Below are 19,279 nucleotides of genomic sequence, written 5' to 3' on the forward strand. Positions count from 1 at the left end.
CTAGTCAATTTAAAGATTTTTATTTATTTGAGAGAGAGAGAGATACGGGGGTGGGGGGAGAGAAATGTCTTCGTTCCGCTGATTCACTCCCCAAATGGCCGCAGAGGCTGGAGCTGGGGGTCATCTCCGATTTCAGGCTGATCCGAAGCCAGGCGCCAGAGCTTCCTCCGGGTCTCCCTCGCGAGTGCAGGGGCCCAAGGACTCGCGCCATCTCCTACTGCTTTCCCAGGCCACAGCAGAGCGCGGGGTGGGAAGTGGAGCAGCCGGGACTAGAACCGGTGGCCATTTGCGATGCTGGCTCCGGCCCGATACGCCACAGTGCCGGCCTGGGTTCCGCTCAATTTAACTTTCCAAATCAGAGCTTCTGAACGGCCTATAGGAATACCTAAGGGTAATTTTAAGCATGATTGGACAGTGTTGCCGCGAAAATATTTCTAGACTAGAAAATATCTGAATATCCGGGTTTTAGAGAGTTTCTCTCAGAGTAGCACTGTAGCCGGAGCTGGGGGTCCAGTAGCCCCCTCCCGTCAGGGTCTTCTGGGTCAGAGAGCATTTTGCCCCCCACTCCTGCCCCCCACAACCCGCACTGCGGCAAGCGGGCACGCATGCGCGGCCGCAGCGGCAAACTGACGCGCGTGCGCAGTCGGGGAGGTACGATAAATCTGCGTTGCGGCAGCGAGTCCGGCGCAGAGTTCCGGCGCTGCCGGAGATGCCTGACGCTTCGGCCTGAGGAGCGGTCAGTGACGCGATGGAGCGAGCAAGGTCGGTGCGGCGGCAGGCTTCTTTTAGAAGCAGCCTGAGGAATGTTCATTTTTCTTCAGCTATTCCAAGTTTGCAGGACTTGGAGTATTGAATGAACTGGGAAATAGGGTCCTAAAATCCTTTGTTCTGGAGAAACAGACTGGACGCCTTTGGAGGCTTGGGACTCGGCCATCCTGCCGCCATGGGTACCCGAGCTGCGCGGTCATGTCCCCGTATCTGTCCGATCTCGTCGTGTTGTGAGTGAAGCTTTGTCTTTCCGATCTGAGGCAGTGACTGGCGGTAGGGTGTGTGTTGATGGCGGCAGTGGCGGTGGGAGTACGTAGGAGCAGCCGCGCGCACCGCGGGAAGGGTTTCCGGGGGGTATGTCAAGGTTTCGGCGGCGCGGTGCGGGCTGGGGTATGCCGAGGTGGCTTCGACCGGAGAGGGTACATCAACAGGTCCGTGACGTAGGGAGGGGGCACGGCCGGCCACAGTCATCCCGACCTGTGGAGAGGGAGGTCTCGCGGCAGAGTGACCGCGCCATCGGAGGGGTGGGAGGAGATGAGGTCTGCTCAGTTCTCATGGCAGTGGCGCCACCGGGACATCTGAAGTGCAATGGGAAGATTGTATGTCGAGGTGAGCACAGCTCTGGCGTCGGAAAGATTTGTCTGTCAGAAGCGACTGGGTGGAAGCTGCAGGTTGATCGCTGTGATGTGGGAGACGTGAGAGGAAGATAAGAGGGGCTGAGGAGGCTTTAGTCTGAGGAAAACAAGAATTTAAGATTTTCTGTGGCTTATTGCAGTGGTCTAGTTTGCAAATTGTGATCATGCTATTTTTAAAACTGCTCCGCCCCTACAATGAAGCGAAGACTGCAGAAACATTTGTTTTCCTTGTATTTTACTGGTTTACTACCCGTCACGTTTGTGGGGAATGGTATGCTAGGTAAATACTGTGCAGAACTTTTATACATATTTTGACGTGCGTGAAATGACATCACAGGGGCTTCTTTTTCTGTTTGGGGCTTATCTTTGTGTTTCGAATTAGGGAATCTGGGGATCGCACGGTGGTCCTACGCCTGTCAACGCCATTGTGCAATTCTCTAAAGATGGCCGCTGCTGCAGAGTCGCGGATCTGCGCAAGCGCGGCAGGGTGGGGGGCGGCTGCCCCCTCCCCACAATATAGCAGGCAAGGAGGTAGCACAAGTCCGCCCGGCTTCCGCCCTTTTAGAATTCTACCAGCAAACATTCCAAAGGGGAGGAATCTAGCAGGTTGAAATGAATGGCTGCCCACTACTCAAAGTGTCGCAGTGGGGAGGTTGCGCAGGCGCAGTGGACATGACAGTTACTTCTGCCTAAGGTGGGGCGGGTTGTGGGGAGGGGGTTGCGTAGCCTCTGGCAGAGGAGCATAGCAGCTACCCCCTCTACCTGGCTCTTCTAGCTACTGCGCTTTCCCGCTCCTGCTGCAGCACAGTACAACAGTGAGAATGGGTAGTGCAGGCTCCACATGGAAGGCTTTGCAGCATCCCCCTCTCCACAGTGCTGCAGTGGAAGATGGAAAGAATGAGGGGGAGGTCAGGGATTTCTACAGCCTCTGCTTGTGTGGGATGGCAGCTGCAGTGTAATTCTGCCATACTGTTGCAGTAGACTGGAGCAGTGGGGGTCTAGAACTCACCAGCCACACAGCCATTTCAGGACCTGTTGTGCTGCAGGCAGCTGCATCCTTGGTAGAGATTTGTCTGGAAAAGCTTATCTTTCAGTTTCATAAATTCTCTTTTGATTGTATTGTACACAGCCTAATTCTCTTATCAAAATGGATTCAGTAACTCTCCCATAGCTTTTGATTTCTGGTTTCCAGAGTTGATAACTGAACAGTTGCTTCATCAAGAATTTTATCCTTCATCTCTGGATTTTCCATTGTGAAGCTGTTGCATAGATAATTTTCTTAAACCGGGTTGGGGGAAGGGCTGGGGGAATCGGGGTATGGTCCCAACCAAGGTGAGGGGTGTATCAAACACAGGGCTAGGAACTGAAAGCTGAAATTTTGTTTGCTCAGAAAAAATGGAATCAGAAAAGTGGGGAGAACCCTGTGGGACTAAAGGTGTGTGTGTAGGGTCAGGAGTTAATTGCCTTTAGTTAGATTTCTTAATTAATGATTTTGGACCATTTTGAAGTTGGAGCTGCTATGAAAATTAATGAGAAAGACCGTGAGCAGGATAATTGCTTTTCTACATTCTACTTGGTTTTAAAAAGATGTTTAAGAATTTTGTTTTCCTTTTCACTATTTTCATGCACTTTTTCTTTATCTCCTCTCCGCTCCCTATTTATCATTAAGGGTGTGTCTGAGTTGTAATTCACAAAAAGGTAAATCAGGGAAGCTTGAAAAACTTAATTTTGTAATTGTCTCTTTTTGGTTAGTATAAAAATAGCAGAGGTCTGGCATTGTCAAGTTCTTGTATAAAGAGACCAGTATGGTTTAACTGTAGTTCATTTGTCTATGCAGGCTTAGTGTTCATTCTGGTCCGCCATTTTGTAGTTTCAGCTTCAGGATCTCAATATGGCGGATCCCCTTGGAAGACCTGGGAAGTTTGGTCTCTCTCCTATCCAGTGAATATCTGGCTCAGTACATTAGGGAATTTTGAAAATGAGGGGAATATGAGCTCATCTTGTGATTTGGAATGAAGAAGCTTAGTGCAAGGACTTTTATATTGCTATTTGAAGCAGGGTCATGATTTGGGTTTATTCATAGATTTATAAAAATTTTGATTCCATAATTTATCTGACCGGTTTTTATTGATGAAGCATTTCTCCTATTTATTATCAATCTACATTCTTGTTTTCTCCTTACCATCTTCTTAATGTTCAATTTGTGTTCTAGCTAAAGTTCTAACATTTCACATTTTGGATGTAGATTTCCAAGTTAATCATCACTGCATTATGTTACTTAGGTGCTTTAGGAGGAATCCTTGAAGTGAGCAAGTTATGAGTGCTCTCCTTAGCATGTCAGGAAACATTGAGTTTTTAGAATCTTGTTTCTTCCATGTGAATTAAGACTGTGGCTGGTACTGTCTCTTATTTGTGGCTCAGAATGGAGCTAAAGTGACAGTTGTTACTGGCTAAGACAGCCTCTCTTACTTATTAAGGTAGGGGATGAATGTCATTTCTTTGTTCTCCAGTTCCAGAATGCCAGATGACACAAAATTCTCTTTTTTGATAATTCTCTCCAGGTTTTGTATTGGATATACTGATTTTTCTTCTGGTTGTGAAAATGCAGAGGGAAAGAATCTCACACTCTTTTAATCACCAAGAACAGAGTTAATTTTTATCCCACTTTTTTATATAAGGCACATTAAATATTTTATAGAAAATTAAAAAGTTTAGTATGATATTGTAGGATCCCATTGGTCTTTTACTTTGGAGTTTGTTTCCAGATTTTTTTAAAAATGAAAATGCTTTGGGAACAAAAATTAATATTGTATTAATATGTATGTATACACATACACACATTACATTTTCCTCCCTAACTGCTTATTTAAATCCTTTTTATTGTTTAATTGTAAAAGCTCCTTATGTGTTCTGGAACAAGACTTTAAAAGAACACTTTAAGATATGATTACCATACAGAAAGTTTTAAGTAAGTATATATATTGATGTGTTAGAAGTATATACCATACACCTTTGCAACCTTCACCATAACCAGTCCTCTAAACTTTGTCACTGACAAAAAGTTTCATTCCTCTCTATTTTTGTTATTGTTTAGATGTTTTGTTTTGGAAACTAGACTCATCAGCTGCATGAAATGCAAATCTTTTTTGCCATTATTGTCGTTATATTTTTTCTTTATTTTGAAAAAAAATTATCATGTAATTATTGTACATGTTTATAGGTCACAGTGCAAATTTTTCGACCTATGTATGCGTTGTGAACTGCTCAAATCAGGCAATTAGCATCCCATCTACCAACCTTTACTCCATATATGGAGCCAACCAAATCCTCTCCTTTACTTCTTTACATGGTATATAATACATTATTGTGATAGAGTAACCAAATAGTGCTATGAAACACTAGAAACTGTCCTGTGTGTTTTGTTACCCTGTATCTAAACTTCCATTATCCCCCTCCTTGACTATTCTTAGCCTCCAGTAATCACTATTTTTGAGTTCAGGTAGACATTTTAGCATCCTTTGAAGCAGACCTTTTTTGTCTTTCGTATTTGATGAAATTCAGTGTGTCTATTAAGGTTTTTGTACTTCAGGTGTCATGTTTGTGGGGAAACATTCAGTTCAAAGTAATGAAGGTTAGCAAAGTATAGAATTTTACAATTTAAGACTATAATGTATATTTGACTTTAAAAATAATTTAAAAGTTGGACATTAGGTACAGCAGGTAAGATACATGTGTTACATCCTGGGATACATTAAAATGCCTGGGTTGAGCCCAGTGTATGCTTCATGTGCTAGCTTCCTGCTAAGCATACCTTGGGAGGCAATAGGTAATGGTTCACATACTTGGGTTCCTGCCATCTGTTGGGGAGACCCAGATTGAGTTCCAGGATCCTGGCTTAAATCTGGCCCAGCCTCAGCTGTTGTAGGAATATGGGGAGTAAATCAGCAAATGGGAGACATCTTCCCCACCCCCGGCTTTTTCAAATGTATAAAAGTTAAGTTTTAAATATTTAAATTTTTTTAGTAATAAAAAACATAGGTTATTGAGAAGTCAAAAAATGTTTTTAAAACATCTAGTTTCAGAGAATTAGTTTTTGGAATGTGTCTGAATTCTCCCCCTGAGATGTAAGTTGCATGACTTGTAAAAGGCTCATTTTTTTCTGTTCATTCTGCTTTAGTGCTTTTAAATTACAACTTTGTGAGTGATTTCTACAGTTCCTAAAGTATACAACCTGAGAAGGAAATTTTATACTCAGTCAGTTCCCTTGACCAGCCATTTTGTGACATGTTCTGCTCATAAAATGGAGTTTTTTCCCTTCTTTTTCTTTTTGCTATGTTGATTATTTTTGTTTAAGCCTTTCTGCTTGTTTGGCAAACCCTAAGAAAACAGCATTGTTTTAATGTACACATTTTGTGATTTAAGCTTTTGTTCTACCACTCCATTCTACCAAATGAATATATTTTCTCAAACTAGTTTTAGAATCATTTTTGCTATTTTTGTAGTGGAGGATAAGTATTTATTGAGACTGTATTGTGTGTGTGTGTGTAGATGTATACATGTATATAAAAGAGCCTTTAGAAAGTTAATGGAACAAGTATATTATGAAAAGACTGCATGGATTTCAATTTTTGTACCCCACAATAAACATTTTCCATTTTCCACTAATTTTTTAATTCTCATTTTTAAGTGTATGTGAAGATACATAGTAGTGAATATATTCATTTAGCTTATTTCCTAACTTTTTGGTTCAGCCTAGTTTTCTGACATGATGGGTTTGTAAAATGAGAAAGTTGCTGCAACATTCATTCTGTTTAAAGAGTGATGATCTAATACTTGTTATTTTGAATATTGGGGTATTTTTTCTTAAAAGTCCACCATCTTAAATGTAGCTCCAAATATATACCTTACATAAATAGTTGTTTCAGAATTCAAGAAGTTGATCAAACAAATCCTCCTATTTTAGGGATCGCTTACACCTGAGACGGACTACAGAGCAGCACGTGCCAGAAGTGGAAGTCCAAGTTAAACGTAGGAGGACTGCTTCATTGAGCAATCAAGAGTGAGTATACACTGGGTTGAAAAGTAGTTCATGTTGACTCCTGTTTCAGTTGGAAGAGAGTAAAGTGAGCAATAAAGAGATTAAAATGTAGATAATTGAAGTACATGCATATATAACAATGAAATTATCCTTAATTAAATTGTTTTTAATTACATAGTCCTAATCCAGCCCAACTTGGATTTTCTTTTTTGTATTTATCTTTCAACAGGACAATTTCCAATTTCTTATATTTTTAAATCACTACTTATATGCTTGAAAAATGTTCTGTGCATTAGTGGAACATTATATTGATTCTTAATTCTGCAATAATGGTTTTGTTTTCTGTTAGTGTATACATAATTTTTCCTCTTATTAGAATATATACATGTAGGGGCTGTCACACAATTTAGGTTTCTAAAGGACAGCTTTAATTAAGAGTACATAAACATTTCAGTGACCTGAGAAACGCCGTATATACAGTGACTGTTTGGCATTTTATCATTGCCCCTAAAATTCTGACATACATTTCCATAAAAATTGAGTCAAATTTTAAAGCCTCTACCAACTTATTTCCCTTCCCTCCACAGAGATAACCTATAAGTACTTTGGTCTCTATCCTTCAGACCTGTGCATCCTTGCTCTTGTGGGTTTGTCTATGTGGGAAGTAGGGAGAGAAGAGGAAGAGAATAGGCGGGACACATTTCTAAAATTGCCTGCATGATACTGCTGTATGTATTGTATGAAGATATTCCTTGGGATTTTTCCAGATCAGTGTGCATACCTATCTTATAATTGTTTTAATCATTAATCTAACTATGCATTATTTCGTTTGTATTTCTTAACTATTAACAAGATAGCAGGTTGCTCTGAAAATCAGTGTATTAATACTAATTTCCTCATCTAACTTTAATTATAGAAGGTAGATATTAAATTTGTGTGTGTTATTTTCATGTGCTTATTTTATATACAAAAATTGTAAAAGACTTGCATATTTTAAATACCTAGGGAGAATAAGGACTATTTGTTTGCCCTCAATTTTATTTTTCTCTTCCAAGTATTGTTTAAATTACACTTTTGGAAAATTACTTTGAAAGGAATATTTACATTTTATTTATAAATATTTATAAATATTAGTATATTATGAAAGATAGTTTGTCCTTTAAAATAGATAATTTGATTTTACATTTTGTTATAATATCTTGATTTCCCCTTTAGTAATTGCAAAGTTTTAAAAAGTGTCAGTGCACTTCTGGGAATACCCTACAGTTTCCAAGGGATAATTGAGAGAGATTGTACAGGAGATAAAGATGGTGGTTAGAGTCTCTTGAGGGGATGTAGTTAGTATTTTATGTTTTGTTAAGAGTTTATCCTATATGGCCTCGGTGACATTGAATACAACTAATCATCTCATATTTAATCTTGTTTTGGGATGAGGTAAGCTTCATTTGGTGTTTTATTTGTACAAATATATGGAAATATTTGGATGCTTTTAAAGAAGAAATAACTTGAATTTTCCTGACCTTCTGTATATTATAGGTTCTTGAATTGGAAGGATATGAGGTGGGAGGGAAACTCTAATTTTCTCCTTTGTCTCTTTTTGAGTGTAAGGGGTTGCAGGAATGTGTAAGGTTTCAGTAGATACTGTCTGCCTTATGTTTCATATGCTTAGGATTGGTACACTTAATAGTAATATTTTACATATATGATGAATGTTCATTAGTATTTATCTCTATTAATCTGCCATCTTTTTCCAAACTATAAGTATTGCTTATCAGTCTTCCTGGAGGCATTGTGAAAGTATCTGCCCTAGAGACCAATAAAAGGTTATCATTAGTAGTCCTTCCAAAAAATCCAAAAACAAGTAAAAGCCAATATAACATGTAAACAGAATATTCCACAGATTAACATGGACATAATAAAAGTTCATTTTCCCCCTTCTTCTCATTTAGAATATCGATGATTATTCTGTCCTTAGTAGATATACCACCAAATCTGTTCCTGTTCTTTGGTATTGAATAACATTACTTTCTTATGTTTAGTCTTTTGTTGAGTTACAATTAAACTCAAAGGGTTAATGCAATAGGAAATTCTCTTTAGTTTTTTTTTTTTTTTTTTAATTTATTTGACAGAGTTAGACAGTGAGAGACAGAAAGAAAGGTCTTTCTTCCATTGGTTCCCCCCAAATGGCCACTGTGGCCGGCGCTACGCTAATCTGAAGCCAGGATACAGGAGCTTCTTCCTGGTCTCCCATGTGGGTGCAGGGGCCCAAGCGCCTGGGCCATCCTCCACTGCCCTCCTGGGCCATAGCAGAGAGCTGGACTGGAAGAGGAGCAACTGGGACTAGAACCCAGCACCCATATGGGATGCTGGCGCTGCAGACAGAGGATCAGCCAAGTGAGCCACGGCTCTGGCCCCATAGGTTTTAAGAAGCTGAATTTTTTTTTCTTTCTGAAACACTTTATAGGACTTCATTAGATAAGAGACTTGGTTGCCATTTGGTAACAGAAATCAGAATAGAGAATGGCCAAATTAAGATTCCATTATTCAGTGATTGGAATAGGAAATTCCAACAGTGTGTAGAATGTAATTAAGATACTAAGGCTTAATTACTAACCAAGACTTAATGCAGACTTCATAGGTAGATTGTATCATCTCTCTGTTAGACTCCTTTGAATTCAGACATCAGCTACAAGCTCTGCAGTTCCCAGACTACCCCTACTTTTGACAACTGGCAATAGATTCTGCTGCCCCTTCAGATTTTCTAAGTTGTTAAAATGACTCACAGAAGTAAAATTTTTATTATAAAATGATTGAAAAGAACATACTCATGGGTTAAGACCTAGGAGGGTCCCAAATTCAAAGCTTCCCTGTTCCCAAGATGCACCAACGAGGAAGCCCAGCAGAACTTTTATATATTAATGATTTCATTGTATTTTCATTTTATAGTCAACATTGATTGAATCCTTGGTAATGTGATTGAGCTCAGTTTCCACTGACCATCCCCCAACTAAGATATCAGAATTATAACCACTACCCTCTTACCTTGGTGTTTTGTGGTAGGGCTGGGCACCATCCTGAGTCATCGGAGTAGCATAAACTCAGATGTGATCTGAAGAATTCACTTGGAATAAAAAGATAATCCCCCTTTGGGGTAAATTTCTAGAATTTAGAAGTTACCTCCCCTGAACTAGGGACCATGGCCTGCTAAACTCTTCATCCAACAGTGTGATGAAAATGTTGAAAAACTATGAAGTAGAAAATCTTTTACCACTGTCCACATTTCCAAATCCAACTGCTAATGAATATTTTTGTTTACTGATGAAGCTTCAGAAAGTTTGTTGAAAAATGGAATTAAAAGTTGTTGTGGGGAGCAGACTTTTGGCTCAGCAGATTAAGCAGCTGCTTAGACACATGCAGCATTCTGTATCAGAGTGCTGGTTTGAGTCTTGGCTTCTCTTTTTTTTTTTTTTTTTTCCTAGCCAGCTTCCTGCTAATATGCCTGGGAAGGTAGCAGAAGATGACCCAACAGTTTGGTTCTCTGCCACCCATGTGTGAGACTAGGATAGTGTTCCTGGCTCCTGTCTTCAACCTGGCCCAGACCTGGCTGTTGGTGCCATTTCGGGGATCGATCTGTATCTCTTTCCACCTTTCTCCATCTCTTGGTTGCTCTGCCTTTCAAATAAACAAACAAATCTTAGGGTGAATATTCCATGAAACTTTTGAAGCCTCCTCTTATCTCTTTTTTTCCTTTATCAACAAGGGCATAATTGTTGGTGATTTCTCCTCCTGTGTCCTAGGCATGTCTTGTTGCATAACAAACTAAATTTCTACATCTCTTCTGTTCAGGATCAGGTTACTGATCCACAGGGGTATGTTGAGGTCTTTTCTTTAAAATGCCCTGCTTATTCATAGATGTATGATTTACCTAGTTTTGGAGCTCTTCAACAAGCTGTACCCTTGAGGTGCTTTTTTTCGGGTGGTGATATTTTAGGAGTATCAGTATGGATGATTGCCTTGAAAATGCATTACCAAATTCTTCACCCAGCCTATGGGAGAAAAGATGGTTTCCACATAGGATGATTGTAAATTGAGTGGCCATGATGCTGATACTTTTTCTGCAGAACTAACAACTCTTGGTCTTTTGGGTCTTTGGAAATATTCCTAGACTGGGTAAGTATTCACTGTTTCCTCGCACATCCTTGTGTTCAGAGACTTTTGTTTTATTTTATAGTTTCCTAACAAAGTAATGGCATTCTCTGAGCATTAAAGCAGATTGTCATAAATAGAAGAGTCTGTGTATTCTTTGATATGATTAATATTAATAAATATTTTTGTCATTTATGTATACTATGCTCTTATCATAGGTGTCAGTTGTACCCAAGACGTTCTCAACAGCAGCAAGTACCTGTGGTGGATTTCCAGGCGGAACTAAGACAGGCATTCTTAGCCGAGACACCAAGAGGTGGTTAAAGCAGTATTGGAATATCAAGGTAGCTGACTTCTAAGCAAAAACCAGGTTAGAGCTGATGTAGTAATGATGAGAAAATAAATCATTGAAAAAAAGGGTGTTTGGTGTTCATTTAGTAATCTGGGCACTTGAAAAGACTTTTTTTTTTAAAAATAAATACTTCTTATAAAAAAGCAAATTACATAAAGATTTTAAAAGAGTAAAAGAAAATCCTTAATGTTCCTGCCATGACAATGTTTTTGTGTCCCAATCTTTGTGGTGTGTGCTTTTTGGATAGTTTTATTTATGTTCTATTTGATTTTCAACTTTACCTTATATATAAAAAAAAAAAACTGTTAGTTAATGCTTTATAATTCTCCTTTGTGAGTGATTTAATTATTTTGCAAGAGTTTGTAAAGTAACATTAGTTTTCATTGCCATAAAATAGTGTGCTATTTAAAATACACTTACCAGTCTTATTATAATTATAATATCATTTATACTTATTGAATATACCATCATTATCAAGATTATTAGAGAATCTAAATATTTCCTTGGTTATTCACTAACTACTTCTTTCATTGTTTTGTCTTTTTTCTCACTTTTCTGTTTTCACCAATGTATTTCTTACTGGAATCAGCAGACAATGCAATAAAGATTATCCATAAATTTTTAATGTGATGTAGATTTATTTACTGTTTATGTTGATTTATATTTTCTAGAAAGTTATTCACATTGATTCAGTACCTTGTTTTTACTTCATTTTTTTCTGTTTTAAAAATAGAATGCCCTTATTTCAGAGAATTTGCTATATACTGTTTAGAAAATAGAATCAGAAAGGGTATATGGGTGAATTCTCTACTAGATTTTTATTTCTGTTTTTGAAATGTTGCCCCTCAACTTGAATTAATTAGGACTGTTTATGGCTACTATATTGAATTTAAATCTGAGAAGACATATTTTCTGAGAACTCCTCCCTGTTGAATCCTCAATATCCAACATTCCAAGATGAACTTTGTTGCAAATAAGCTAGGGAATCTGAAAATTGCCCCTCAGGGCATTTTTCAATGAGTAGGCACACACACAGTTGATTTTCTTTGTGTCTAGACATTTTTTGGCTTCTCAGTTGAGTTAGAATACTCTTGAAAACTTCTAAGTATGTTATTTAAATTACGTATTAGCATCTGCCAGTAGAACCATTTCATTTTCTCATATTTAATCATATCCTATGTTATTCTGTGTCCAACTGCTAGTTTCACCTAAACAGTGATAGCTATTAGGCTTTCATTAGAGTAGGAGTTAGTATCTGTCCCACTACATATTTTTGTAGATTTTTATTGATCTATAGCTATGTCTATGTAAGGCTCATGGCTACATGACACTACAGTGTCAATTTTTTGACAGATCAGATGATAGGGATAGCATGAAATATTTAATATCTTGTTCTTTTATATAAAAACATCTACTGATCATTATTTTAGAGACACAGATTAATTGAAAACACCACGGTGGTGCCAAGGGGTATAGCAAAGTGCTGAAGAAAGGGATTATTGAAAGATTGTATATGAAGTATGTAGAATACTAGGTATTTCTGCAGTAAGAGAAGGGTCTGGAAATCATATGGATTTCACTTGAAGGGTACTTTAATAATTGATACCTTCCTATTTTAATTATAAACATCTGAACAATGTGATAGCCAGGAAAATTGGAAAGTAAATTTATGAATATTACAGATTGAGCATCCTTAATTCTCAAACTTGTAACTGAAAATAATACAAAATTTTTTGAGCACTGACACCCCTGGTGGAAAATTCCAAACACCATGACTCTTTTCATGCACGAAAGTACCATATAAAATGACTGTATGCTATGTGGGTAAGTTGTATATGAAACATTATTTTGCAGATGCCAATAATCACGTATAAAATAATCTGAAATGCAAGATATGTCTGATTCCAAGCATCTTGGAAAAGGGATATTGAACCTCTAGTTTTGTTTCTTGGTACAAAAGGATAAGTATCCAAGTGTGGGTATAATATTAGAGTGAATCTTTTTCTTTTTAAAAATATTTATGGTTTGAAATACAAAGATGAACGAATGGACAGAGATCTCATCCACTGATTCACTTCCTAAATAACTGAAACAGGCAGGGTGGGACAGGCCAAAACCAGCAGTCAGGAATTCAATCTGGGTCTCCCATGTAGGTTGCAGGTACCCAAATACTTGAGCCTCCACAAGATACAGTGTTTGCAGAATGCTGGAATATGGAGTGAAGCCAGGACACCAATGTAGGTACTATGATGTGGTATCCAGTTATCCTAATGGTATCTTAACTACTATGCCAGATGATTTCCCCTGGAATGATTTTTAAATGCATCACAGGAAGTCTTGATTGATGTGAACATTCCTAGACTAGAGGTAGGTATTTGGACATTTGTGTTCAGTATCAGAGTACCTGGATTTGATTCACAGCTCTGACTCCTGACTCCAGCTTAGTACTAAAACAGCTCTAGTAGAGAGTGGTGATGGCATGAGTTATTGGGTTCCTGCCACCCACAAAGGAGACCTGGATTCCAATTTATGAGAGCTCTCTGTGTCTTTCTGTCTCAAATAATTAATACAAACTTTAAAAGTGGTTAGTTTCTCTTTACAACTCTTAGTTTTTAAATAAACACTTCCAATGAAGGAAAGTATGTGGTATTTAGTTGGCCGTGCTCTGTGGAAGAATATTTTCAAATTAGTTGTATATTCTCCCATTCTTTATTGTTCAGGACATCTATTCACAGGCTTAAACTTCTCTTATTCATTATGTTATTTTGGGTCAGAGATTACACATGATTGAAGTAGTAGTTCAGTCTCCTTGTTTGAATAGTTGCCTGTGATTTTCTCATGAATTTTAGATAATGTGTTACCTCATGTACAAACATTGGATCTTGGGCACTGGAGTATTCTTGATGCCATTTCTGTAGATATAAGTAGGTACATAGATAGTATAATCTGTTATCAGTCGTCTTACAGAGCAGTATAGACAGTATATTGAGGGAATAAGCAGATTGTTTACCATAAACTTTAAAAAGAATGCATGAAAGCTTGTATGTGGAAAATGTAGGTTGTTGGGTATACTGAAAAATTGTTAGGGATTTCTTGGATCTTAAGATCTAAGAACTCTCAAGATCTCATGGAATGTCTTACTGCAATTAAGCTTCTAGAACTATAGGAAACATCCCTTAAACATCTTAGAACTTTATGGAAAGAGTTATCACGTATTTTTATGTTCTTTTATATGTTGGCATAAAATTCCATATGTGCTCAAAACTTATTTTACTTTATTGTTTTGGTGTTCATGTAGTTTATAGTCATGATTTTAATGATTATTTTCAAACCATGAAGTACTCAGAATATACCTAACATTTAATGTGCTGTTTCAAAATTTTATCTATTGGAAACAGTGAAGAACAATCCTAGTGGAATTTAGCTTTTAATATGATTCTATTTTTATATTTAACTCCAAATTCCTACTCAAAAATAATATAATTTGTGTCTCTTTGTACCATCAGCAGTTTCAGCCACTGAATAAGATGCTGGCTAAATTTGATTGCCATATTGATAGCATTTTTTTTTTTTACAAAAAGTAATGGTGAAAATGTTAATTTGTTATGCATGACGCTTTGATAAACAAGAAAGCTGTCAATGAGCTTCTGTTAAGTAGTTATGTATCAGCCTTTGACATAGAAAGTCTTAAGCACGTTCATAATACATTTGGTTCTAGGTGAGGGAAGACTACATTTGAAGGTGCTCTTTGGGAAGGAAAGAATATTACAGCTGAATATTTAGGTTGTTCAAACAAAAAGTATCAACAACAAAATCTTTTTTTTTAATTTATTTATTTGACAGGTAGATTTATAGACAGAAACAGAGAGCAAGGTCTTCCTTCCGTTAGTTGACTCCCCAAATGGCCACCATAACCGGCGCTGTATGGGTCTGAAGCCAGCAGACAGGTGCCTCCTCCTGGTCTCCCATGGGGGTGCAGAGGCCCAAACACTTGGGCCATCCTCCACTGCCTTCCTGGGCCACAGCAGAGAGCTGGACTGGAAGAGGAGCAACCGGGACTAGAACCCGGCGCCCATATGGGATGCTGGCGCGGCGCCTCAGGCAGAGGATTAACCAAGTGAGCCAGGGTGCTGGCCCCACAACAAAATCTTGAACTAACTCAGGAATAATTTGTGTTATAAATACGTGAGATACTTAATTAATTTTAGGTGTGGGAGTAAAGCAATAACCTTAAAGGTAGAAAGGAAGAATAGTAAAATTTTGAGATGTTTAAATGAAAGTTACTGGTAAAATATAATTTAGTGAGTTTCATCAGTGCTAGCTATGTCGAATGTGGGAATTAAAGATGAAGGAGTAGTGAATGAGTCATGGGATAAAGGATTTTTTGAATGTGTTTTGCAGTGATATCTGTGCAAAATTGTCTGCCTATTTTAAAACATGGTAGATTGTAGTGCAGCTGTAACATGCTTTCCTCTGCAGGCTCCATCTACTGTTTGTGAAGCTTCTGCCCAGCTTGCATTGTTTCTAGGAGAACCTGCCATCATACCTTTATCTATAGCCTTCCCTTAGGTCTTAAGGGTCCTGAAATTTTACTTTGGACATTGAATTTGGTGGAACAGCAATCATGGTAAGATGTTTATGTATTAAGATGGGGGGGTGGTAAGTTGTTATAAGGGCATCAAATAGTAGTTTGCAGTTGTGTGTGGGTGCCTTTGGGTTCTGAAAATTTGAATAAATATGTAGACATGTATTCTAAATGCATTGAAAAAAAACAGGGATTAGCAATGTTTCTTTTCTTGTTAATTACTGCAAATTGGTTTCAAAACCATCTTGAGGTGTTTTAGAACATGAGAAAATTCAGAAGCAGTTTTTTGGTCATTGTTATTAGGGGACTATCTTGACTCTTAGGTCAGATTATAGTAGACATAAAGACTACTTTATGTGGAAAGCTTTTTCAAAACTTGAAGGGCTTGATTAGTACACAGGAGAACAATTGGCAAAGGGAGGGAGCAAGTGAGCATAAACCAGCCAGCATCCTAACCACAGAGTTCTGTGGTTCTCAGTCTAGAGCATGTATTATCAAATGATTGATACCATTCCCAAAGGGGTTAAAATTGCTAGGATTTGTTAACAGTCATAAGCTTCTTAATGCTTGGTCATCCAGTGTCACATTGCAAAAATAGAGATACAACATGTCTGCATGTTATGGTACCTTAGGAACTTGACAAGTTTTAATTGAAGTAGGAATTTGTCCAGGGTAAAAGAAATTGTCAACAAGATAATGTGCTGTGTTCCAAGATAGGATTTAAGATTAGACAGGTAAAGGTGTAAGATTAAAATTTCAGCTCTATAAAGAAACGAGGCTCGTGGATCTCTGGGGAAAGTTTTAGTTATGATGGGAACCTTTTTTAGAGGAGTTTAGTGGTTCCAAGTTCAGATTTGGCCCAATAAATTAAATGTGGAGGAATATAGGAGAAAAAGATAAGATAAATTTATGGTAGACTAGAAAAGGGATGTAGGTTAGAAAATGGACAAGGGCAAGCTGATCACTGACTTTATCTTCTTAATTCTAGACTGTGGGCAAGAGTAGCAAGATGCTACAGCACATTGACTATAGAATGAGATGTATCCTGCAAGATGGCCGAATCTTCATTGGCACCTTTAAGGCTTTTGACAAGCATATGAATTTGATCCTCTGTGATTGTGATGAGTTCAGGAAGATAAAGTAAGGGTGGTTTGGGTTTATATAATGGGAGATGGAGTCCGAGGCAGGGGCAAACCAAGTTGAGAGCTGATGCAGGGTTTTTAAAGGATAACTGAATAGCGAAGCAATTACAGTACATGTCTGCTTAAGCTCTTGGCCTTATCTCTGAATTAGGTCAGAGCCTTGCATCCAAGTAACTGTTTTAAATGTGAAAACAATCATTGATTTATTTGTAATAAAATTGTTCGGTAAGGTCAAAACAGAGTGATATGTTATTGTTTAGCTTCTGTAACAGTCTTTTGGATTGAAGGAATATTGATTGAAATAAAGGATAGTAGGGGTGGGAGTTCATCCTAGTGGTTAAGACAAGTACCCTGAGGTAATACCTTTCCCCAGTTCCTGACTCCAGCTTCCTACTAATGTAGACCTTGGGAGTGCTAATGGATAAAATGAATGGGTCCCTGCAACCCATGTTTGAGATCTGGATTAAGGCCCCAGCTCCCAGCTATGGTCCTAGGTGGATCATTGCTGGCATTTGAGGAGTACACCAGAAGATAGAAGCTCTCTGCTCTCTCCCTCTCCTCTGCTCCTCTTAATATAGTAACTGATGTTTTAATTTTGCCCGTCTTACCTAGTTTAGCCATGGCATTTCCATCTGTATTTGAGAAAAGTATTTTGTTTTCCTGTGGTGTAACATTAAGGGAAACATAGATACTGTTGATCTGTCTCAGTAACTTTCCCCTCCAGTGTGTCTTGTGAAATTGTGCAGAGTGTTTGTGAGCTTTTTGTCCCCTCTTTCTGCATTGAGCTTAGGTTTGTTTGTGAGGATGAAAATAACTCAAAAACTTATTTCAGCATCTTGGCATCAGGTGTTAATTGATGCTTCAAAATGTTCTATAAATGTTTTTGCTGACTGATCTAGAAATCATTGAAATTTATCTTAACTAAAATTTCATTGTGATATATAGGCCAAAGAATGCAAAACAACCAGAGCGTGAAGAAAAGCGGGTTTTGGGTCTGGTGTTGCTACGTGGAGAGAACTTGGTATCCATGACTGTTGAGGGGCCACCTCCCAAAGATGTAAGGAAAATGTGAAACAGGACAGACTTTTTTTAATAATTAAAAAAATGCATTTAAGTGACTCAGAATGTTGGTGTGGAAGCACATTCAATTATTTATGACTGTGGAAAGTGGTAAAACAGACATAGCACAGTATACCTTTATCAAATATGCCTATCACATACTGTCAGTTCTTGTTTGTCTGTAGTTTAGGATTTAAGGGTTTTCTGATGTGTTGTTCTATATGCTGGGTACCATCTAGATAAGGACAGGAATGGGCTGATTTATTTTTACTTGATGGGTTATACTATGGTGCCCTTATTTATTCACTGGAATGCAGAATTAATAATGGAATAGGTAGGATGGAAAAAATGAGGAGTGATTTGTGAGTAAAAGCTCAAGTGGATCATTTCATTTTAAGCTGTCAGTTTTCTTGTTTCAGACTGGAATTGCTCGGGTACCACTTGCTGGAGCTGCAGGTGGCCCTGGAGTTGGTAGGGCTGCTGGAAGAGGTGTACCAGCTGGTGTCCCAATTCCCCAAGCTCCTGCTGGATTAGCAGGCCCTGTCCGAGGAGTTGGAGGCCCATCACAGCAGGTAAGACACTAGGAGAGAGTTTTAGATTATAGAAAAAGTGTGACTAGAGTGTGAGGTTGTTAAGGTTTAAGATGCTGTACATCTTTTTATGGTCTGAGTAGCAGATGCTTTAGAATGAATGGATGATTATTCTAGAGAAAGTTAGTATGTTAGCTACTTTGATAATAGTAAATAACCACTATTGATTGATAGGAGAAATAAGTGAATATACCATAGTTGGGGAAAAAAAGAGCTTGTATATGCCATGATTTTTTTACAATATGGGAGTAATGATAGAAGAGAAATTCCTGTGTTTAGTATCTAGTAAGTTAAAGTTATAACTACTTTATATTTTTCTGTTTTTGAACACTTTATGAGAGATTGCCTCTTTTACTTTCTTTTCAGGTAATGACTCCACAGGGAAGAGGCACTGTTGCAGCTGCTGCAGTTGCTGCTACTGCCAGCATTGCTGGAGCCCCAACACAGTACCCACCAGGACGAGGGACTCCACCCCCACCTGTTGGCAGAGCAACCCCACCTCCAGGTAAAGGATTGGTGAACAGGAGTAACTTGGGTCTCTGATGGGAATTACTGGCACTGTGATGTGGAATGCCTGCATTGCAGGTAGTTGCTTAACCCTCTGCACCACAACACTGCCCCAGCTGCTTTGGAAATAGCATACAGGGGTAATAGCCAAGAAATGAAGACTTAAATTTACTGGTGTCAGGGACCATTTCTTCAGTATTATCTTAGGACTAAATTCTAACAACTTTCCTGAGCCAGATTAGGAGGACTTTATTTCTGATGTTTTTTTTTGTAGGAATTATGGCACCTCCACCTGGTATGAGACCACCCATGGGTCCACCAATTGGGCTCCCCCCTGCTCGAGGGACACCAATAGGCATGCCCCCTCCAGGAATGAGACCCCCTCCTCCAGGAATTAGAGGTGAATGGGGGCATGCAGCTTTAGCTGTCAGCCAGGGCCTTTGAATTATATGCTCTG

General features: G+C 38.5%; 2 protein-coding genes across 9 annotated transcripts in view; both read left to right on the forward strand.

Annotated features, from left to right (window-relative positions):
* On the forward strand, positions 1 to 15,566 carry SNURF (SNRPN upstream open reading frame). 5 transcript variants are annotated; one of them, XM_070053261.1, is made up of 4 exons: positions 1 to 762; positions 6,367 to 6,462; positions 10,806 to 10,957; positions 11,529 to 11,564. In XM_070053261.1, exons 1-3 carry the CDS (start codon positions 749 to 751, stop codon positions 10,909 to 10,911), a joined length of 216 nt encoding a protein of 71 aa, XP_069909362.1. In that variant the 5' UTR covers positions 1 to 748; the 3' UTR covers positions 10,912 to 10,957; positions 11,529 to 11,564. The 5 variants fall into 5 exon arrangements, with proteins under 5 accessions (XP_069909362.1, XP_069909361.1, XP_069909364.1 ...); XM_070053260.1 differs by having other exon boundaries at positions 11,532 to 11,564; XM_070053263.1 differs by having other exon boundaries at positions 10,806 to 10,931.
* Positions 10,806 to 19,279, forward strand: part of SNRPN (small nuclear ribonucleoprotein polypeptide N) — a 23,669-nt gene continuing 15,195 nt past the window's right edge. For 2 of the 4 annotated variants that reach the window (XM_070053557.1, XM_008269768.4), the window contains exons 1-7: positions 10,817 to 10,957; positions 15,419 to 15,566; positions 16,513 to 16,664; positions 17,612 to 17,723; positions 18,145 to 18,297; positions 18,682 to 18,820; positions 19,097 to 19,222. In XM_070053557.1, the coding sequence (XP_069909658.1) occupies positions 15,564 to 15,566; positions 16,513 to 16,664; positions 17,612 to 17,723; positions 18,145 to 18,297; positions 18,682 to 18,820; positions 19,097 to 19,222 (685 nt within the window). In that variant the 5' untranslated portion in view covers positions 10,817 to 10,957; positions 15,419 to 15,563. Of the gene's footprint in view, positions 10,958 to 13,104; positions 13,177 to 15,418; positions 15,567 to 16,512; positions 16,665 to 17,611; positions 17,724 to 18,144; positions 18,298 to 18,681; positions 18,821 to 19,096; positions 19,223 to 19,279 lie in introns of those variants that run through there. The other 2 variants (XM_070053558.1, XM_070053559.1) reach the window with 2 other exon arrangements.

The sequence above is a fragment of the Oryctolagus cuniculus genome, chromosome 12 (genome assembly GCF_964237555.1).
Source record: "Oryctolagus cuniculus chromosome 12, mOryCun1.1, whole genome shotgun sequence".
NCBI lineage: Eukaryota > Metazoa > Chordata > Mammalia > Lagomorpha > Leporidae > Oryctolagus > Oryctolagus cuniculus.

What these genes read in the sequence shown, in the direction of transcription:
- SNURF (XM_070053261.1), top strand. An exon ending in GCTTCATTGAGCAATCAAGA is followed by an intron (nt 6,463 to 10,805) that starts GTGAGTATACAC and finishes CTCTTATCATAG; the next exon opens with GTGTCAGTTGTACCCAAGAC.